This window comes from Musca vetustissima, unplaced genomic scaffold (genome assembly GCF_032173495.1).
Source record: "Musca vetustissima isolate MV318-11 ecotype Yass unplaced genomic scaffold, APGP_CSIRO_Mvet_v1 utg4668, whole genome shotgun sequence".
NCBI lineage: Eukaryota > Metazoa > Arthropoda > Insecta > Diptera > Muscidae > Musca > Musca vetustissima.
In genome coordinates, this window is record NW_026879841.1 from 18,856 (window position 1) to 43,255 (window position 24,400).

The 24,400-nt window shown below is 35.2% G+C and overlaps 1 protein-coding gene across 1 annotated transcript in view; it reads right to left on the reverse strand.

Annotated features, from left to right (window-relative positions):
• Positions 1 to 24,400, reverse strand: part of LOC133324972 (fat-like cadherin-related tumor suppressor homolog) — a 117,973-nt gene that overhangs the window by 13,486 nt on the left and 80,087 nt on the right. The window contains exons 8-9 of the mRNA XM_061533795.1: positions 12,372 to 13,380; positions 12,123 to 12,305 (exon numbers count right to left, since the gene is read on the reverse strand). Coding sequence (XP_061389779.1) covers positions 12,123 to 12,305; positions 12,372 to 13,380 — 1,192 coding nt within the window. The remainder of the gene's footprint in view (positions 1 to 12,122; positions 12,306 to 12,371; positions 13,381 to 24,400) is intronic.

Genomic DNA, 24,400 nt, shown 5'->3' on the forward strand with positions numbered 1-24,400 from the left:
TATTTCCCCCACCACGGGTCAATATTTCGAAAACTTGTAAATCTCATATGAACGTATTGAATATTCATAAATCTAATATAAAGCGAATGGAATGTCCGATTTGGTCCAAGCTATCGTAATATATCTTTCAAACTTAAATCTAGTTCGAATATGGGGAATACCATCGTATTTGAGCCAAACTTTGACACTCTAATATTTTAACTAAACCTGTATAATGTTGTAAGATGGGACTTATCGGTACACTCCTTCTAGCTCCTCCCCTACAAAGAGTAAATATTTCGAAAGCTTTTAAATCTCATATGTTCATATCCATCAAGAACCGTGTATATGCCTTCCCAATCTATTTTGGATAAAATTATTCACGTATCGCTATATTTTATGATGCATTTACTCAGGAATATGGCTTATAAATGTTTGCATTTTTATACAAAATAAAGCGATTATACACGCGGAATTCTCAAATTATGTATTTGCAGATGTTTCTATTTTCAAAGTAATTTTGACCGCAGTTTTATTGGGCGGATTTGAACACGGCTGGTCTCAGTAGATTCAGCACGTAAAAAACTAAAATCACACGGGGTTCAACCCAATAAATAGGTTTTTTATAAAAATGTTCTTGAGATATACATCAATCGAAGTGAAATCACGAGCCCTACGATCCTATAATAAGTTTAGGGCTTCAACTAGCTCGTCCGAAAACAGGGAAATTTCGGCTTCAAAATGTCAGCATCCGGCTTAGTTGAATGCGGGGGAAATATCGAAAAACCATACATTAGAACTATATTGTCAATATGTTGTTCTTCAATTCAGTCGTTGAGCACAAGTCTGTAAACGGTGTATTTAAGACAAAAATTAGCAAAAGACAAAAAAATTGTTGGCTTCAGCATATTTTTACCCATTTTTAACCCTCCATCGTTGTATGTTACGGTAGCTCTCATGTAACGGTACCTCGTATTTTGAGTATTGTTAAAACATTTTATAACCGAATCGGCTGTACTGTGATATTTTGGGTTTACCAAAATTTATTTACCAAAAATTATTAACATTGGTCCTCGTTTCAGTGCGGCCCCTATATTACGGTCATCCTCCAATTTACAGTATGTTCAGGGTTATTGGACATTTTTTAACACGTTAATAAAGTGAAATTTGAAAATAAGTGTATGCATAGTAAAACAATATGATGATGTGATTTTTTAATCCTGGTCGTTCAAATTCTATAACATTTAAGAATTAAATCACTCAATTTTTATTTATTCATCACATTTATTTGCAATGGTTCTTAGCATGAATTTTATAGAAAACTAGCTGACCCGGCAAACGTTGTTTTGCCTTATAAATATTGCATCAATATAAGGTTGGTAAAAAACATTTGCCACTAAGTTTATGTCAATAAAAAGTACTAACTGGTACCCCAATGCAGGCCCAAGCACAAATGTTTTTTTTAATAGATGAACATGTTTGGTTATTGTTCCAATGTTTTTACATTATGTTATTTGTCCCTTCTTAAAGGATTCCTAATTACAATATTATTTTGTTCATGTCCAACTATCCTTTTGATCTTTATATTGAAATCAGTATATAACTCGAAAAATTTTAGATTTGACGTAGAATTTTAGTGGTTTCCGCTCAGTTATAGGTATATTTCATTTTTAAAGAAATTGTTTTCAGATTGCCGTTATAGATTTGTATATGTTTGCTATTTATTCTATATATAGTTTTTGACAGTTAAGGGGAAATTTTTAATTTAATTGTAAATGCCAGTTTTTCTCTTAACTCTAAATCATGAAATTTTGTAATCGGATTTGTTATATCCTCACATTGTTTAATAACTTGATTTCAATTTAACACTTGAATAAGTTGTTGTTTAAGGTTACATAGGGCCACATTATAAATATTAGATAATATATTTGTTTTGGCGGAATCTCACAATTAGTTTGCATATTTTGCTATTCTGATCACATACGATGTATAAGTCCTTTGAATCGAAAAAATCGGTACAGACGTTCTTGAGTTATAAACGATGTAACTAACACAACATTCGATTATTCCAATTTCTCGACTTTTTGATATTTTTCTCAACATTTTCTTCGTAAAAACCTTCCCAATGCAATTACAAACAGCTGATACACCATGCACATATTTTTCACTTCTTTTAAAATACATTTGAGGTACCTTAAAGGCACATATAAGTTAGACACAAACAACATGTAATGAGGAATTGCCTATATGAAGGATTCGAATTTAAACGTATTCTTCGCGAATATAAGAAAATTTATTGACGTATTTGTAACATCATTGAACTTTATTGAATATTTTGATAGACGTTCTCGTTTTTACTAAAACATAAAAACATATGTCTATGTATTGGCAATTTTCTCAAAGATATTCCTGGTGTTGTTTCCTATTAAGGACACGATCAAGTTTCACATGGGATATGTGTTGTATTTATAAAATATCTATTTAATTGCCGTATTCCACATAGGATAAGAAACTTCCTTCATAATTGCCGGTATAGTTTTTGGTATAGGCTCCGCATAATGGAACCGCTTAATCTTTACTTTATCATGTCTTACTGTGTTTTATTTGAGAAAAATTTCACAACCTATACATACCATGTGGAAATTCTAATATCTTTCAAAATATATTTTGCAACATTTTCGCGGATTTTTCTCAAAATGTTCTTTAATTTAAACCTTTCCACTTCAATTACAGACTACTAACAGAAACCTTGAGTCAAATTGGTCCAGCAGTTTCTTTAAAATTATTTTTGCAAGATTTTCGCGTATTTTTCTCAAAATGTTATTTCATAAAAGCCTTCCCACCGTAATTACCGACAACTGAAAGAAATTTTGAATCAAATCGGTCCTGCCGTTCTCAATTGATGAATTAGTATACATTTTTTATCTCCATTTTTATATATATGTATATATAGATAGTTATAAATCCTTAAAAGTCGTAGAACTATTCAATAGCTAACGATAGTGTAGGATAACGCGAGAAAAAATATTTTTTGGTTCTCAGTGGGCCCCCGAAGTGAAGTCCTGGCTACGTCCCTGGTGGGAGCCATAGATAATGGTCTTTGACCAGGTTGGAGGGAATTGCTAGTGACAGCTACGGAAGACGCATTAGATGTTTGAACTGATGATTCCCGATTTCCGTGAGTAGGTTTTGAAGTCTTTTCCAGACTAGCACTACTTATACTCACAGATTTTGGATTAATCACTTCATTTACATCCTTAACGATTTCCGAGGCCGAATGTGACGCAACACTAGCATAAGTCTGGACACAATCAGTTTCCGTTGTATCTGTGATATTGACGGATGGTGATTGTGACTCAAAAGAAACTGTGGGTTTGCGACTAGGCACGACTTTATTGGGAGCCTTTTTCGCAGACCTTTTGCGTTTCTGCCCAGACACAGACGGTGATGATACAAATTCATCAAGCTCTTGGTACTTTTCGAACAAATTGGAAAAATTCTCGAAACGTTTTGATAACGATGTAAATTTCTTTTTCATCGAACCAAGCTCCGACCTAGGGGAGTTGCCAATCTCCTACTAGGCGCGTCTTCCCGGGTGGCGGATGGGAAGGGGGTCTCCATGATGTGCAGAGAGAAACTGACCTAGGTCTCCTAGATCAACTTCTCTCTGTGCCTTGTGGAAACCCTGGGGATCTTCGGATCCCCCGTGGACCAAAATGGATCGGGGTAGTGCCCCTAAATAAATCAACTAAGATGGGATAAAGAAGTAAAAAGAATAAAGTTACGGTGCAGGGAGTTAATAACCCAGTACCGGCGGCAATCGTTGGTGAGGTCACAAGCCACGTGTCGTCGAGATCAAGCGATTGTGATCCGGCTGTTCTAGGTGTGGATGCCTTGGCACCTACAGCCGTACCTGCTACAAGTGCATCAACTCCAAAACAAAACGTTGACGAACCGGCAATTCATTTGGCTAACGATAATGTCAAGACTGATGAAAATCAGTCCTTGGCTGACAGGACTGCAGTTCTGGGAGGGGACGACCTACACGGGACTTGACGCGCTATCCGCGATAGTCTAGAGGAACAAAGTAAGGAACTCTTCGACCAGTTAGACAAACTGGTACCGGAAGAGCAATGTGGACACGCTTCTGGAGGAACTGCTATTAAATCTTACCCTAACTGATGATGAGCTGGACACCACGGTGATCCCAGCCAAGTCTACACAGGAGGATGGCCATAGCAGCAACGAAGGAAATGTGGACCCTATTGTCCAACCGACCTCCAGTCTGTCTTCAACAGGTTCTGTGTCGGCACCTGCCGACAAACTTCAGAGGCAATCTGCAACAGAGGTGATGTCCGACGATGGGGAATCTGTTGATCCCCCGGAAACGGACAGTGGCTCGAAGGTTGGGAAGGCCCGAGAAGTGACGGATGCGAAGCATTACAAACGTGTTGTTTCGTATCTTCGCAAATTCGTGGGGCGAGACGCGAATTTGATCTCGGAGAGGGAGGTTCACCTCATCAAGGGTAAGATGAGATATGTGAGGAAATTCGAGAGAATTTACCCTCACGCTCTCCATCGTGAACTCGAGATGGACAAGATCTCCCTCCCGGATCTCACTGCTCGCACAAAAGTACAAAGGTGCTAAGCCGATTTCTGACCCGAAGCCCAGTGCTGATCCGAACCCGAGTAAGAAAGCACAGGAAAAGGTTACTGAGAGTATCCCCAAACAGAATGTCACCCATAAGGGTGATCAACCTGCAGAGGGCTCTGTCTCAAAGCCCGATTCTGCGCCTAACGACAAGGGGGAGGCAAAGGCGCTGGGTGGATCCAAGAGTGGTCGAAACAGGAAGAAGGGAAAATCAGCGAAGGAACCATCGTCTCCTGGGAGAGCAGATGTCGCCCCACAGAATAAATCTGTGAAGCGTATCCGCTCTTCGGAGGGTCCTCAACCCTCACCCAAGAAGACGATGACTTCTCGTCTGGTAGATCCTTCTACCTCTTATGCGGCCTGTGTTGGACTACAAACTGCGGAGAAACGACCGAGTACGGAGAAGGCTTCAACCTCCTCTGGAAAGGCGACCTCCAAGGCTCGTAGTCAACGACGTAAGCCGTATGAAAGACCAACTAAGGTAGCCACCGATGAAGACCTTCTTGTGGCAATCATAGACAAAGCTGATCCTCAGGGTAGAATCAGTGAGAGTCATTGGTTGCTATTTGAAGGAGCCCTTCGGTCGGCTTTCGTCTGCGGGACGGACCAAGGGGACCGACAGTTTGGTAGTGCCTTCATGCAGAAGGATGCAAAAGTCATTAACTGTTTAAACAAGAAATTTCCTTGTGGAAACCGTTAGTGGCTTTGGCGCGCTCTGGGAAGGAGCTAACCTTGCAGCGGTCTCCCTAGCAGAAATCCCGACAAGACGGGTCCTTTCGGCCTGGGTTCACCCACCTTCTGTGGATAAGGAGCTCCTGCTGAAGATGCTGGCGCTACAAAACCCCAGCCTCACTACATCGAGTTGGATTGTGGTCAATCTAACTCCCTGTAACGAGGATGGTGGTATGGTGGCGAAAGTGGCGGTTGACCCACCAGGGGATAAGTATCTCAGGGAGCGTGAGGGGAAACTGAACTTCAGGATGGGTTCGGTTCCGACTGAACACATCCACCGAAACTCAGTAGGAGTGGGGAAGCGGCGTAGGCTGCGCATAATGCAGATCAATCTGCATCATTGCAAGGCCGCAGCCGCCGAACTACTCCTGTCCCTCACGAACTCGGAAGTGGACATTGCCTTAGTTCAGGAGCCATATATTTATAAAAATATGGTTTCTGGACTAAGGAATGCCAACTTTGATATCTTCGCCACGTCCACGGGGGACAAGGTGAGAACATGCATAGTGGGTAATAAGAGCTTAAATTTAATCTTTCTGTCTAATTACAGCAATGGTGACATGTGCACTGTGAGGCTGGAGCACAAGACGGGGAAGGCCACCCTGCTCTCCTCAGTCTATATGCCCTTTGAGGAGAGGGATCCACCAGGCACATGTGTACGGAAGATGCTCGATGAAATGACGAGCACCTGCAATGTTATGTTATCTTGGGATGCGACGCAAATGCTCACCATTTTCAATGGGGTAGCAAGGAGGTGAGTCCGTTTTTGATTTCATTTTATCCTATGATTTACGTATATGTAATAGGGGTAGTGACCCGACTTTTAAAGTTAGGGGTAGAGAGGAGGTCATTGACTTAACCTTCTCAAATCTAGACGACTCCGTCATCAAAAATTGGAGGGTATCTGATGAATGTTCCTTCTCGGATCATTTAAAGATTCTCTTCGAGTACTCTTTTGACGGAGATAGACAACAGCCTTATCGGAATCCAAGGAGAACAAACTGGGAGAAAATCACGGGGCTAACGAACTCCCAGCTGACTCTTAACACAAACTTAGGAACAGCTGTGGAACTCAACGGGGCCGTGAAAAATGTAACGGACGTTCTCCTATGTTGCCATAAGGAATCCTGTCCGCTCACACATCCTGGGAAGAAATCTCGGCCAGTGTGGTGGAACAAGGAACTTGGTGAGCTCAGGAAAGCGACCAGACGACTGTATAACAGGGCGCATAAGTCTAAACTCGACACTGATTGGAACTCCTACAGAGTTAGTTTCAATAAATACAAGAGTGAGATAAAACGCGCGAAGAAAATGTCATGGGTAAATTTCTGTGAGTCGATAGAAGGGGTCAACGACGCTGCTAGGTTTCGAAAACTACTATCCAAGGACCCGAAGTCCATAGGTAGTATTAAGAAGCAAGATGGAGCGTGGACGGACTCAGGTTCTGAGACTCTTAATCTCCTAGCCGAGACTCATTTCCCGGGTTGCAAAGACATGGGTACCATCTTCCGGCGATGCTTCAATATGCCTCGCCAAGTATTTATCTGATCCTTGAGAAGATTTATACTGCGTGTCTGACTCTCTCGTGTGTTCCGGATCTATGGAACGAGGTAAAGGTCACTTATATTCCCAAAGCAGGGAAACCAAGCCACTCTGCACCAAAAGACTATAGACCCATTAGCCTATCATCCTTTCTCCTCAAGACCCTCGAAAGACTGATCGACCTGGAGATAAGGAGTCGTATAGACACCACTTCTCTCAGCAACTCACAACACGCATACATAAAGAGCAAGTCTGTGGAATCTGCACTGCACGAAGTGGTGGGATATATTGAGAGGAACATGGAAAACTCAAATTTTACGCTGGCCGCCTTCTTAGATATAGAGGGAGCCTTTAACAACGTTAAACTTGAATCCATAAACCACTCACTTAGGGAAGTCGGCATTCCTGATACTCTGACATATTGGATAAATAAAATGCTTAACAGCAGAATTATAAATTCAAGTGTGGGGGATACAAAAATCAGGAAAACAGTAACTAGAGGCACACCTCAAGGAGGGGTGCTTTCGCCGTTACTATGGCTGCTGGTAATTAATATCATTTTGAGGGAATTGGACGGGGAAGGTATCAAAGTTGTAGCTTACGCGGACGACGTGGTGAGCTTATGCAAAGGGCCTTACTGAAGCTGTCACGCTGGGCCAAGGCAAATGGTCTTGGTGTAAATCCAACGAAGACGGAACTGGTAATGTTTACTAGGAAGCGTAAGCTCGGCGTTTTTGTTCCACCAACATTGGATGGGGTGCAACTTCACCTATCTCCCGAAGCAAAGTACCTCGGCACAATCCTGGACTGTCAACTACGATGGAAAAGGAACGTTGAGGAGCGGGCGAAGAGAGCATGCAAGAACTCTATTGGGAAAAGCTGGGGGCTTAAACCATCGACTATACACTGGTTGTATAACACTGTGGTGAAGCCCATCTTGTCCTATGGCTCTCTTGTTTGGTGGAACTGTCTGAGCCTCAAGTCGACATCTAGTAAATTAGACAAGGTACAAAGAGCCGCCGCAATTTTAGTTACAGGAGCCAGAAAGGGTACGCCACAAGCAGCTCTGAACGCAATGCTGTACTTCAAGCCTTCGGGCCTAAGCATTAAGTGTCAGGCTGCGCGTAGCGCCCTATGGCTACACGAACAAATACTCTGGCGGAACTGTACCTTTGGGCATAGTAGTGTTCTAAATGAACCAGGTATAGCATTGGACCAACGCGCTAAACTAAGCGACTATATATCACCAATCCTTAGATTTGACGATGTAGATGTCGTTATCCCTAGTAGAGACGACTGGAAAAGAAGTAACCCTCCTCTGGACGGTCTGGCCTTCTATACAGACGGATCCAAGGTGGAAGAAGGTACTGAGGCAGGCGTCTACTGTGAAAGGTTAGGCCTTGAGTTGACCTACAAGCTGGATAGTAATTGTAGTGTTTTCCAAGCTGAAATCTTCGCGATCGTGAAGGCAGCGGAATTGATAAAAAACCTGGATGCTGAGGTCGTTGAACCGGTGACTATCTTTGTAGATAGTCAAGCGGCTCTTAAAGCCATCAAATCTTGCCACATCAAATCCGAAGCCGTCCTCAAGTGTAGAACAGCTCTGGAAGAACTAAACCATAGCTATCGGTTTGGTGGATACCAGGACATTGTGACATCTTGGGTAATGAAAGAGCGGACGAACTAGCTAGACGAGGATCTCAATCCACCGATCTAGAAACTGATGACTCACTTAAACCACTTAAACCACCCATATGTCTTTTCTATAGGAACTTTGAGGCATTCTTTGACGAAACAGCCCGCGAACTTTGGCACAACGAACCTAGGTGCAACGTGTCAAGATCAATCTGGCCGACTCTGTCTACCAAAAGAACGCACTCACTATTGAACCTGTACAAAGCTGAAATTAGAGTGATGACGGGAATCATCACTGGTCACTGCAACATCAGGGCCCTTACTAGTAAATGGGATCTTGACGCAACTGTTTACTGTAGACTCTGTGTTGACGAGGAGGAGACGGAGACAATTGAGCATCTCCTGTGTCACTGCCCACAGACAGGCGACACAGACTAATCGGTGCTCATATTCTACCGGGTCTCAGCTTCATCTTTTTTTTTTTTTTTTTTTTTTTTTTTTTTTTTTTGTTCGTACGTTACCACGCCTTACTTTCCCACCCTGCCGACCGAGGGGATCGCGTACACATCATAATCCGCATTATGATGGAAAATGAGAAGGGATAGAAAACCAGCTACAGAAATCTACTTCAACAGCCAGTTTGTTATTAAGTTTTATTATTCATTTAAAAATATAATTATATTAGATTTTATTAGGTCTATATTCATGCAAAAGTCTACGTTAGAATACACAGAATTGAAATCAATACACATTTTACTAAGTGGATCTCCCATAGAATAATTTGTGCGATGAAAATCTACGTATAATGTTTGATAATATCTACTTGATCGAAAAGGAACATTTATTCTAATGGATGAAATTAGGAAGTCTGAGGGTATATTACCGCTTAGTATTTTAATTACTATCATAGTGTTCAACATAATACGTCTACTTTTTAATGTTGGCAATCGAATTAATTTTAACCTGCTAGTGTAAGAAGGCAACACAAAGTCACTATTCCAATGTAAACCTCTCAGCGCAAAAATTAGAAATTGTTTCTGCACTGATTCAATTTTATCGGAATAAATTGTATATTGGGGATCCCAAACAACAGAACCATATTCTAATATGGGTCGCACAAGAGATGTAAAAAGTTGTTTTGTAATGTAGGGATCAGAGAATTCTTTAGCCCATCGTTTTATAAATCCTAAGACACCGTGGGCTTTGTTTACCATAGAAATAACATGATTATTAAAATTTAATTTTGGATCCATTAAAATACCAAGATCAACAAATGAATCAACAGTTGATAAAACAGTACCATTAATATTGTATTGCCTTGTTAAAGTAGAAGATCTGGAAAAACACATATGCTTACATTTGTTTAGGTTTAAATTCATGCAGTTTAATTCGCACCATTGAAAAAGGTTATTTAAATCATTTTGAAGTAAATCAGCTTGCTTCATGGAGTTATGTGTGATAAACAACTTGACATCGTCAGCATACATTAGCAATTAGGAGTGGATTATTGCATTTGGTAAATCATTTATAAATAGAAGAAAGAGGAGTGTGTAAAGGAACTATATAGGATTTCTTCCAGAAGGTCGGAAGATGACTATATTTCAGGGAATAATTAAACAATAGCGTTAAAGGGATAGCTAATGTATCTGAACAGTACTTTAGAATTATGCTAGGAATGCCATCCGGACCTGGACTTTTAATTGATCTCAAATTACGTAGATTTTTAGAAACATATTGACTTTGTAAAAAAGGCATAGATATTTGATCTATCGTCGATAATTTATAACTATATGTATCTTTATTTGGACAGGGTGAATATGAATATGTTGTAGCGAAAAAATTTGCAAAGCACTCTGAAATTTCAGAGTTTTTCTCAAATGTCTGATTATTGAATTTCAAGATGGTGGGCTTTGACGTAGCTTTTCTTTTTATATTAACAAAGTCATAAAAAGATTTAGGATTGGATTTGAAATTAAGTTTAATCTTGTTTAAATATAGATTGTAAAGTTTTCGGGACTCTGACGCATATTTAGACCTTGCGACAGCATATTTAGCATAATCTATAGAGGAGCCTGATTTTTTATATTTTTTAAAAAGTTTATTTTTATAATTTTTTTTAATTTTTTTTTCATCAACCGAACCTGCTCTAATCTACAGCATAATTAGAAACATAAAATGGTTAGGAGCACATAACATTGGCACGTAATGTTTTTTTCTGTATGACTCATAGGACCATCGACCTTTCACTCATTCTTCACCCCTTTAATCTACTACTCTTCTCTCCCCTACAGATCTGTCTTCTTGGTCTCTTCTCTTCACTGTATCTTTTCTTGTGGATGATCACAACGGACCTAACCGGTCTCAGAGTGTTGCAGTCACACATGTGACTGCACATCCCCAAACCTAACCTAACCTTAGCTCCGACTACAAGTCTTTTACAAAGTTATAAAAATCGTCTGAGAGTTTTCGACAATGAACACAGCACCAACGGACACCAACATTATCTCTAATTAAAAAATAAATAAAAAAATGTTACAACAACTATATAAGCTAATGTAACAATGGAACAAATTGGGAATGGAAACAAAATGCCAATTAGAATTTAAAAAAATATTAAATTTCACAATTCCAATTGGATCAAAATGCACAAAAATTATTTCACTACACTTTTAAACACTGTTACCACACAAACACAGATTACATTTGTTCCGTTCCAGAACCTAAAAGATTCTACTCATTTTACATGTTTTGCAACTTTTTACTCGAAAACCGTTCCTCAACCCACAAAACTGGTAAAACATTGACTTAAATTTAAGAGAGCACAAAACAAAATGGCGTTCTCTTTGTAAACTTTTTACTCGAGAAATTTGGTCGAGTAAAAATGGTAAACAGGAATGCCTACTTCTGATTGCCTGTTATGTTGATTTTGAAGTATTGCCGTCTAATTTTGGCATATTTACTAGATTTGCGTTCCCGAACTTTTCAAATTATTTTGTACACTGAGAGCAATTTTGAAATGTTTCCCTTTTACTAGATTTACTATTAAAAAAGTACTGGAACAGACAAATTGTTAGAAATTAAATATTTTTTAAACGAGCACCACAAAATTAGTGAACATTCACGACAGGGTTGCCAAGCTAATTATATTTTGTTAAAATTTCTCCATTTTTTTAAACCAAACCTTATTCATCCAGAAAGTTCCTGTGATACGCCAAATGAAGAATTTCGCAATTTACACATTGTTCGTCATTTTAACTCATCAAAATTTAATCAACAAAAACGCCTTACTGTTAAACATATTACCCAAACATGCAGACCATTGGCTCAGCGACAATGCTGCTTTTTACAAGCCCAAGGTTTCAACATGCTTCGCATTATAAACAACCAACATATTGATAGTATATTATAGTACATCAAATATAATGCCATCGCTCTTTAATGAATTTGTTTTTCTCTCAAATATCCTTGAATAGCATTGTATATATATATATATAATAGCTGATGACCATAGTATTTAATGTTTTTACTGTATATATAATATTCTTATATATACTATAAATTTACAATATAAATAAATACATACCTATTGATTGAATTATTGCTGCTAACATAAGATCCCGGCTCGGAGGCTTCAGATATTTGTCCATAATATGCTGTTTCAACAAAATAAGGAGGATTATCGTTTACATCTAAAACATGTATAATTATGTTTTGATACGAAGATGCGGATGCCATATTTGTTCCTTTAATAGTCAAATTAAATTGTCTGAAAATAAAAATTACGCCAATAAAATAAAAAATATAATATAATAAAAACTGCAGAATTTCTTACTTTATCTGTTCATAGTCGATTTTTAAATTGACTAATATAACTCCGGTAGATGGGTTTATATAAAAATACCCTTCATCGTTGCCATCAACAATGTTATAAAACACCGAAGACGATGATCTGGCTTCTATGTGTGCTACAAATGAACCAATTTTGAGATTTTCAAAAATTTCAATTTCATTTTCCGCAAGAGTAAATCTTGGAGGGTCGTTGTCTGCCATTACAACAATTATATGAACAGGAATCTGTGATGATAAAGGTGGATTTCCACAGTCCGAAGCCTTAACTTGAAGCATGTACTCTTGCATATGTATTATATCCAAATTTTGTGATAAGTAGACAGTTCCAACCATTTTATCTATTTCAAATATATTTCCAACATTTCCACTTATAATGGAATACATAATTTCACCATTTTTTCCGCTATCCCTATCCGTTGCGCTTACATGAATCACTTTTGAACCCACGACTGCGCTTTCTGGAATTTTACTTTGCAGCATTTTACTTGTAAATTCTGGACTATGGTCATTATGATCGTAAATACTGACTATTATCTTTGCATAGTTTCGCTTGGCTGGTGTTCCTTGGTCCTTTGCAATAACTATTAATTCGTGAAGTTTATTTCTTTCATAATCCAACTTTTGAGTCACAACAACATTTCCTGTAACAGAATCAATGCGAAAAAACTCTAAGGATGATGGATCTTTCGATCCATGTAACGTATAAAATATTTTTTTGTCTTCGTCTTTATCAGATGCATGTAGTTGCAATATTATGGTTTCTTCTTTTATACCCTCAGATATGTTTATACGGTAAATATCTTTGGTAAACTGGGGTCGGTTATCATTCGTATCGACGACTTTAATAAATAATTGTGTTTCTACAATATTGGTTCCATCACTGACTGTTATAGTTAAATTGTAAAAATTTTTAGTTTCCCAATCTAGGGATTTAGAAAGAAGTACATTTCCATTATCATGGCCAATATAAAATGCATTGTTGTCGTTCCCTCCTGAAAATACAAAGAATTATATGAATTTAGGGGATTAACATGTGAAAGTGTGTTAAACCATTTCTAAAAAGTATAATTTACATGAACAAAAAGTTATAAGGTTGAATCCGATAGTATTTGTAAATTCAATAAAGCATATATTAATTATTCCCTAATATTTACAAGTAAAAAATGTAAAAAGAAGACGGTTAGAATAATTAATGAACTGGTCGTTATTGTCAGTACAGATAAGTACACTTAATAGGGTAAAAAAATATTTTGCACATCTTAATATCCCACTATTCGCCTTATAACGTGTTTTCCAGATGAAAATAAATCGTTTTATAATTAAAATCAAGGGTTATAAAGGGTGTATAATAAATTGTTAGAGTATGTTAGGGTCTTCACTTCAAATACTATTTTCAATGAACTTATTCTCAATTAGTCTCACACGTGCCATTTTTTATATATGAACAACTCTAATATTCGATATCAGGCATTGACATTTTTTCTATAAGAATAATATTGTTTTGGTATTTTTTTTTTATTCAAATAAAATTTTTCACAAACTGACAAAATTATAATGTCAATTATTTCTTTCTATTTGTATTTCAAAACACATGCATATGTATGTACATATTTTGTATTTTATGTATTTCAAAATATATCCTCAACGTTCCAAAATCTTCGGATGATGCGCAATTGCAGCCATCTTTCTGAAACAAATTTGAAAGTAGCTACATGCTACTAACATACATACAAACATATATTCTTTCAGAAGTATGTTTATTTTTGATGATATTACACCGCATCCACGCGAATTTTTAGGAGTTTATCTAACCTATGTTACTTCCAGCGCTTGACGTACTCTTGGTAAAACTTGTTCAGTGGTTCTTAAGTCCACAAACAATATGCTTTCGATTTTCTATATACATATGTACATATGTATAGATAGAAATGCAATGAGGAGTACATTTTCCTCTTAAATGGTTTATGCGTACTTACGCCCACGTTACTCAGACATATTTTGAAGTCGGTATCTGTAACCTTTCTTAAGATATACACGAATTACATGTTCATAATTTCTGAGGCATGAGTACCTTCGATGCTATAACTCCGCATACACGCCGAATCTTAGAGGTTTATATAACCTATGTTATTCTCAGGACATGTCATGATATTCTGTAAAAGTCTCAGTAAAATCTGTCCAGCGGTTTTTGAGTCTACAAACGAAATGTTTTCTGTTTTCAATATGCTGATTTTGAAAATGCAGCAGAAATTGTATTTTCCGTTGATCATACCAAGCTCGTTTTTGTATAGATGGTGTGTATTTACACTTACGTTATTCACACAAATTTTGAAGACGGTATCTGTAACCGTTCTTAACCCTACGGTCAATAACCGGGTACATTTGTACCTTTTTTTGAATAAAAATGCTGTAAATTTTTTAATAATGGAGATATTTGGATCAAATTTTGAGGAATCATTCTTGAGGTATTTTCACACATAATCGAAGAAAAAAATTATAAATATTTTCCATATATGTATATAATTGTTTAAATTTTTTAAAGTTATTACCTACGTAGATCAATAACCGTGGTACATTTGTACCCATCCAAATATAGCTCTGTAACTCATTAAAAAATTGGACTATCGTGAAGTTTTTTGTTTTAAATTAGTCTATACGTATCTGATCTAGATGTAGGAACTCAAATTTATATATACATTAAAATAATATTTACTTAAATCCATGCTTAAATGATAATCTATCTAAAACAATCATAGTAAATCCGTTATAGCTTTCGAATGGGTTAAGCTTTTTTAGTTATTTTTTTATTGGGATCTTATTTAGGTGTTCCTCAACCCCTCTGCAAATTGTTGTGGCCCTAGACAACATGGGGCCATCAGGGTGACTCGTGGAAGTCAGAAACTACCCTGGTTTTCCCTTGCTCTAAAGGGACAAAAACAATGATTATTGTCCGTAATTTTCCAATTATTCTTCATATTGGGCCTGAAACTTTTTCTATAATCGAATTAGTCTGGTTTATTACAATCCTAAATTGGCGTACATATATAAAATATAATTAAATAACGTTTTAAAGTATTAAATAATGTTAAAAATGCGCCAATCACAATCTCCAAACTCATAAAATGTGAATAATTGACAATAATAATTGTTTTAGTCCATGTATACCAAAGGAAAACCAGGGTAGTTTCTGACTTCCACGAGTCGCCCTGATGGCCCCATGTTGTCTAGGGCCACAAAAATTTGCAGAGGGATTGAGGAACACCTAGATAAGATCCCAATAAAAAAATAACTAAAAAAGCTTAACCCATTCGAAAGCTATAACGGATTTACTATGATTGTTTTAGATAGATTATCATTTAAGCATGGATTTAAGTAAATATTATTTTAATGTATATATAAATTTGAGTTCCTACATCTAGATCAGATCCGTATAGACTAATTTAAAACAAAAAACTTCACGATAGTCCAATTTTTTAATGAGTTACAGAGCTATATTTGGATGGGTACAAATGTACCACGGTTATTGATCTACGTAGGTAATAACTTTAAAAAATTTAAAAAATTATAATTTAAAAATTATAAAAATAACTAAAAAAGCTTAACCAATTCGAAAGCTATAAGGAATTTACTATGATTGTTTTAGATAGATTATCATTTAAGCATGGATTTAGGTATATATTTTTTTAATGTATATATAATTTTGAGTTCCTACATCTAGATCAGATCCGTATAGACTAATTTCAAACAAAAATCCTCACGATAGGCCAATTTTTTAATGAGTTACAGAGCTATCTTTGGATGGGTACAAATGTACCACGGTTATTGATCTACGTATACTTTTTTGGTTATTGACCGTAGGGTTAAGATATACGCATATTACATGTTCCGAAATTTTGAGGTTTGTTTACTATTGACGCTATAACTCTGCATCCACGCGGATTTTTAGAAGTTTAGCTAGCCTATGTTACTTTCAGGGCATGTCATGACATACAGTGTAAATATCATTAACATCTGTTCAGCGGTTTTAGCGTCTATCGCACAGTGGGAAAAAATACCGATCTAGCGCGCAGAAAATAAAAAAATGAAATTGAAGGAAACTTTAAAACATGAATGCAGTTTTAAAGTAGAGTGTTGAGATTTGTATTTGTTTACTGTGTGTCTATAGATTTGAGCGCAGTTGTCTGTGTCGGTTTTATAATTGAGTCGAATGTCAAGTGGAGTGTTGATTATGTGCAACATCTCAAGAGTAAACCTTTTTGGATAATTACTTTCTTGAGTTAGAATTTTTATGTCATTAAAATCTGGGGTATGTCCTGTTTTTGTGTAGTGTGCTGCAAGGGCTGTTTTTGCTCTATGGGTTTGTACAGAGCTTTTTGATCCGATTTATGTGCGGATATTCTCGTCTTTAATTTTGTCTTAGTAGTGCCAACATATACCTTTTGGCATACGTTGGACTTGTCTCCCTTACATTTAATGCGGTATACTACGTTGGATTTCTCCTCGTCTTGTATTTTACTTTTTAATTTGCTGAAAAGATTATTCAGCGTGTTTGTAGTTTTAAATGCCAGCTCAAATTTTGTGTTGTCGTAAATGTTAGAATGTTTTAATCTTTCTGAAAACCCACGTGTATATGTCATAGTTTTGTAAATTTTTTAATAGAACGCTAGAACGGAATACCGGTACATTTAAAATAGAAATGTTTTCCAATGTTAAAAATGGTATTTTTTAGCTATAAAATTGCGATGGTCGTGTGCATTCTGTGAATATATTATTATAAGATTTTGTCCATTTTTGATATATAGTATAGGTATTTAATTAAATGGTATATATATAACCCATAAGTTATTTTAATTTAGGTGTTTCGGGCTAAATATATGTAAGGTCCGTTTTTTTTTTTTAAATTCCTTCAATTAAAATAGGGGTTTAGTATGGAGTGCAGTCGAGTTCAGCGTTGATTTTTGTTTTATTTTTCTTGTGTGTCTGTCTAGAACATCACACTAAATTTTTTCCTGCGACTTCCTGCGATTCTCGGATTTATAACAATTTTTTGAAAAAATGCCAATTTGGTGTAGGAAGCTTTGTTAAGGTTTTGTTCAAATAACATTAAAAATTTGTGAATTTTTGTATATAATTCATCAAATATGACTTGGAATAGATCACAGCATAGCAGATAAAAATAACAAGTTCAAAATGTCCATCCTAAGGTTCCAGAGTACTGGGTTCCAGAGTCATTGGTGTAACATTCATATATACACTGTTTTACCTATATTTATGATTTTCGTGGAGGTGGAGTTTATGGACTTTTATTACACCTGTTATGGGGTTTCCAATGACTGACATGACTTCGGATGACTTTGTCGTACGAATTTCGTTAGGGTCGGATACAGGTATCAGTTACCTATGAATGCAAAAATACATATTACATAGATTTTTCTACCCCTGAATGAAAAATCCGCATTAAACAAATGTTCATTCATAGATTTTTCTCATTCAATAAGTGTTAAAGAACGGGATTGTACAAGTTATAAACAAGTGAATAGTGATTTATTTTAGTTCTTAAACAAGTGAAGTGGCAAAATGTCAATTTTGTTCAGAGAGCTCTTTGGCTAAAATCTAAAAATGGTTCTGATGTAAAAGAATATGTTTTAAATAGACTTGGAGTTAATGCTACCGATTATGCAAACGCTAAAGGGATTTGTCGAACAGTTACCACGCTATGTACGCGATTTAAAACGAAATGGATGGCCGCCAGAAGGAACAAACAACAAATGGAGCGTCAGCATGGAAATTGACTGATATAATTAAATGTGCAGCTTTGCCCATAGGAATGTTGTCTGAAGAAGCCATGGAATCCAGAAATAAGGACTTTCGGAAATACAGGGAACTGTACACCAGACAAATTAGTTGTGAGGAAACAATGAGGGATCTTTTCAATAGGTTGCTATTTTCTTCTGATCCAAAAATATCAAGTTTGTCCCGTAGTACATCTCTTAACCATCGATATAGTGAGCCACTATCTGAAGAAGTCCTTAAACTACTGGAGGATCCAATGCTACCAAATAATTCAGATCAAAACTCGGATTCTTAATGTGATTAGTATTTAATAAGTAATGCCTAAATTTTATAAAATATATATAGTTTGATGTTTTAGGTATATAATATTAACAGTAATAAAGATACATATAATAACAATAGTGTTTGCCCTTAACCCACTTTTTACCTTCTAAATGTTTCGGAATTTTTAAAAGAAGCTCCTATTTTAGGAGTACTATTAGTTATAACGAAAAATGTTGCTTAGTAAAAAATTTTTAACAAGCTTCAAAATAATAATTTTCACCTAAAAGTTTTTTTCTAAAAAAAAATCGGTGCTTAGTGGGTTAATTAACAAAAAATATTGCCAATTTTTTTCATAAAATAATTAAAATTGTCCATCTAAATCTATTCTTATCCAAGATATCGATACCACACAGTAAAACATCTACTTTTATTTTTTGCGCGCTAGATCTGCCTTTTTTCCCACTGTGTATCGGGAACATACACACAAACAAACAAACAAATTTTTTTTATTTTATATGTATAGATAGATTTAGCATATTGTTGCAAATTAAAAACATTTTTGATTTTTTTAATATTTATCTAATATTTGTTGCACATTTTAACAATAGTGCGCTACAATCGGTAGCTGGTTTCTTTGATTTAACCCTTCCAACGTTAAAATTGGTAACTGTTCATTGGATTTTCTGTTGCAATTGGCACTTGCTTTTTTATTTTATTCTTTTTGTTTCTCGAATTCTCTGATTTTATTGAAATCAATACCTTCTATTGTTATTGATTTTTTGAATCGATTATATTTAGATTTTAATGATAGCTAGGGAGTTTAGATTTAAAGTTGGCAATCTACTCTGTAATTTTAATTTCGTTGCTTTAATAATAATTTTGAACTATAGATTGACTATTTTTATATTTTTTCATACAGATTTTATTTGAATTCGAGATTTCTTTTGTCCTTTTTCTCCATTCGCTTCTGTTGAATTTGACATTATTTCCTATTTCGTTTTTAGTTTTTTTTTAACGCCTCCACTCCTAAGAATTTATTCATTCGTTCTTCCAACTCTGTGTATCATCAACTCGTTCGTCCTCTGATTCTTGTTGCGATCTATGTTCAGAGCAACACCGATTACACCTTTGCCATCCGTTTGTAAATAGTACACCTGCCGTTATAGTTAAATTAGTTAAACGGCATCGTTTGTTTTTAGATTGTCTACGAAGAGACACGAAGTTAAAAATTGTAATTGTCGTTGTTGTCGAAAGTTCTGATTGCACTTTCATACATCATGACATCATACTCTATTCACAGACATCGTTCTATTGCGAGTCACCGGGTCAGATGGTGACTCCAAAAAATTTAATGTTATGCGGCAAAATTTTCTGCAAAATCCATCGTAGTATTAAAAGAAATGATAGCACGGGGAATAATTATTGGCAAATGAAGTTGTGATAGAAGACCTAACAACAAGTTATCCAAAACTAGTATGGGCTATTAACACATGCAATGTTATAGCAGGTCTTAATAACACATTATTATTTATGAAGGTAAATAATATATATATATATATATATATTCCTTTGATGATTATTATTTAAATTATAAGTTTCCAAATTATGTTTAGAAAAGTTAAATGTTTTTTTAGGAATATTTTTAATGTTGAAAACTAAATAGTATGGATTAAAACCTAAACAAATGTAAGCATATCGAGCCCTTCTCGCGCTGCTGAATAAAAAAATCAATAAAGATCCTTTTGGTTTAATAGCCTAACCTGGGACCCGATAAATTTGAAATCGTTAGTTGGTGTTTATAAAAAGATGAGGACAAGTATTGGACACAAATTTATTTGTGTATGCCGTCCATTTGTTTTACCCATTTGCCATTAAGTTAATTTATAAGTTGTCAATCAAACTTCGAAAAATATTCACCACATTCATTTCCACATATATTATTTATTCAAAGGGTTAAGTTAAACATAGATGTTTGGTTTTCACATTTTTCGAACAATTCAACTTAACCTATTTTTTAACTTCTTTCTTGTGATAGCTTCTTCTATTTCTGATTTCTGGTTCTGATTTCACCAACAATAGATACAAGATCCACGAAAGCAACAAGAAAAGTACTATAATTACTTTAAGGAGATTACCATTTTGTTTCATCAAATATGAGTGAAAACACCTCAGGAATGATTCCTCAAAAATTGGTCTAAATATCTCAATTGTACAGCAGTTTTATTTTATTGTTGACCTAATAAGAAATTTAATGTAAGCGACAATTCGCTGTCACCGCAAAATATAAATAAACGCAATACAAAGTGTACTTACATTAAAGTTGTTGTTGCTCTTATTTCATAACGGTTTAAGATAGAATTAAAATATTTTGAGGATAAGCGTAATGGAGCATTCTCTGTCGATTGACATCAAAAAAGCAAAATCGGAAAATTGTCGATAACATTTTCGTGGGAAGTGTTCGATATGTGTTTTCCAGATCTTCTACTTTAACAAGGCAATACAATATTAATGTTACTGTTTTATCAGCTGTAGATTAATTACTTTATCATGGCATTTTAATGGATTCAAAATTAAATATTAATAATCATGTAATTTCTATGATTAAAAAAGCCCACGGAGTTCTAGGATTTATAGAAAGAGGAGCTAAAAATGATCTGAACCCTTCATTACAAAACGATTTTTTACATCTCTTGTACGACCTATATTAGAATATGGCTCTGTTGTATGGGGTCCCCAATATGCAATATATTCCCATAACATTGAATCTGTGCAGAAACAGTTTCTACTTTTTGCATGAGAGGTTTACTACATTGGAATAGTGAATTTGTGTTGCCTTCTTACACTAGCAGGTTAAAATTAGTTCTTTCCTACATTAAAAAGTAGTAATATACCCTCAGACTTCCTAATTTCATCTATTAGAATAATAATTTATCTGCATATCAATTGAATTGGGTAAATTTAAACTATTCGTTACGTGCTCATATATACCTCCTTCATCACATCTTGATATTTATAATCAGCATTTAGCAGCACTAAACTCAATTATTAATATTATGAATGATTCCGATAGAATTTTAGTTCTTGGTGATTTTAATATGCCATCTGTAAAGTGGCTCTCATTGCCAGACTCAGAAAGTTTAACGCCGTTGACATCTGAAGCAAATGTAAACCAATATACATTTGATATTGTTAATCGATTTTGTGAAATTAATCTCCTTCAAATAAATAATATTTTAAATTGTAATGATAGAATCCTTGATCTAGTATTTGTAAATTTTACACAATTTTTTGAATTAATTCGAATTCTGCTATATGTACTCCAGAAGATAATCATCATCCAACATTATATATAACCATGAGCCATAATTCTACAATTAACGAAAGTTCATGTGATTCATTTAAAAATATTCTTAACTATAAAAAAAAACAATTTTCGAAAGCTTAATTCTCTTATTTCATCTGTAAACTGGACAGCTGCATGTCAATGTAAGAATCACACCGATTTTGAATTTATAATAGATAAATTTTATAATACTCTAAATAAATTTATTTCTGAATGTGTTCCAACTGTTAGAATTAAAAATTCTGACAGATATCCCTGGATTTCACGTGAGTTATCAAGTATAAAAAATTTAAAAAATAAACTTTTTCGAAAATATAAGAAGTCAGGCTCATCTATAGACTATGCTAATTATTCTGTTGCTAGGTCCAAATATACCATATAGTCCCCTAGATTGTATAATAATTACCTCAACAAGATCAAAAATAATTTTAAAACAAATCCGAAGTCATTTTATGAGTTTGTTAACTTAAAAAGAAAAGTCTCCTCAAAACCCACAATTTTGAAATGCAACAATAAGGAGTTTGTAAAAAACTCTGAAATAGCAGAATGTTTTGCAAATTTTTTCGCCTCTACTTATTCATCTGCAGTTTGTCCAGATATAAGCTCATATCCTTATGAGCTATCCAAAATAGATCAAATATATATGCCTTTCTTACAAAGTCAAGATGTTGCTAAAAATTTACATACTCTAAAACCAATTAAACTTCCAGGTCCAGATGGTATACCTAGCATAATTCTCAAATATTGTTCTGATACTTTAGCAACGCCTCTTACGTTGCTTTTTAATTATTCCTTAAATTTTGGTTATTTTCCCACTATATGGAAGAAATCTTTTATAGTACCGTTGCACAAGTCTGGTAGTCTATCAAACGTTTCAAACTACAGAGGAATTGCAAAATTAAGTGATATCCCAAAAGTGTTTGAAAAATTAATTACTGCTGTTATTTCTCACAAAATTAAATCCATTTTAAGTCCATATCAACATGGCTTTCGTAGTGGTCTTTCAACTATAACAAATCTTATAGAGTTTACTTCAATTGTAATAAAGGGATTTGTTCAGCGAAATGATACCATTTATACAGATTTTAGTAAAGCTTTTGATAGGGTTAACCATGAACTCTTATTATATAAATTAGATAATATGGGTTTCAGTCTAAACTTAGTCAAATGGATATCATCTTACTTACAAAATAGATCACAGCTAGTTTTGTTTGAAGGATGTCTCTCAAAATCGATTAACGTACCTTCAGGTGTTCCACAAGGAAGTCACCTCGCACTGTGGGCGAAATGGACGATCTAGCGTCGTTTAATTCAATTTTCAAAGTGTTTAATTGGGCCAAAATTGTGTCTCTATCGATTACTACTATCCCACTGATCTGATATATCGATTCTATTCTGATTGATATGATCTAGTTGAATAGCTGTGAGCTGTCAAACACAACATATGTTTCAGCCTATGTATAACTAAGCTTCAACACGTGTTTTCTTTGCATTGCCAAATTTTCTCTAAAGTAGCATTTGTCTCAATTAAGTGAATGAAAAGTTGATTTATTTATTATTAGAGGTATGTATTAACTAAAAAAAATTTGTTTGTGACCTGTGCTTAAGTGTTGTAGAAAAAATATAATTCAAGTGTACTATACCACTCATCTGCTTGAAAAAAATCCAAAGTAAGACTTCCATAGACCGGAACTTCTGATATTCGTGTGTATTCGCGCTAGAATGTGTTTTTTTAAATTACTACGTCATCTTGTGATTACAAATGATCTGCAGCCACCTGCAACTTTACAAGATATTGCATTTTTTTAGGAAAAATGTCGATGCTCAGACGAGAAGTTTATTTACTATGGCGCAACGAGCCTGTGTGTACTAAAAAAATTTCTGTCATTGAAACTCATATATTTAATAATATTATTAATATCCACATGTGCAATGCTAATAAAGATCTTCTAATAAACAAAAAAAAAAAAAAAAAATAGAAAATTTGTAGCAAAATTGGCTGAGAAATGGAAATTCGACCATAGAAGCCGCCACAAATTTGAAGAAAACAACAAGGAGTGGTTAGACGGATAACTTTTATAAGTTAATCCACTGACTAATCGTGGAACACCCGATAAGAAGTTTGACGAATGCTCCAACAAAACGAAACTAAAATGTTATCCAAATGGAGTCCAATTTACGAACTATTCAGCTCAAGTGCCTTTACAAGATATGGTAGATCATATTGTTACGCGCCTCGAAGAAGCTCATTTTTCTATCAGAATTTAATGTTGCTGAACGGAGTGTGCAGAATCTCATTTCTTGCGGGCTCAAAATCGATATTGAATCTTTTATGGAATATGCTTTACAAAACGCAGAAATTTTTATCATACTGTATCCTTGGTTTTATATGCCGTGTTCCATACATAAAATCTTAATACATGGGGCCCATATAATTAAAGTATCAACACTTCAATTAGGAAAAATGTCGGAAATGGAAGCCCGGCGAAGATTGCCGCAATTTCCGTGAGCACCATACGCGAAATACATCCCGATTAAATACAATGAAAGACTTAATGCAAGCGCTTTTGTGTTAATCAGATCCCTTGATTTCAAATTTACGCAAACCACAA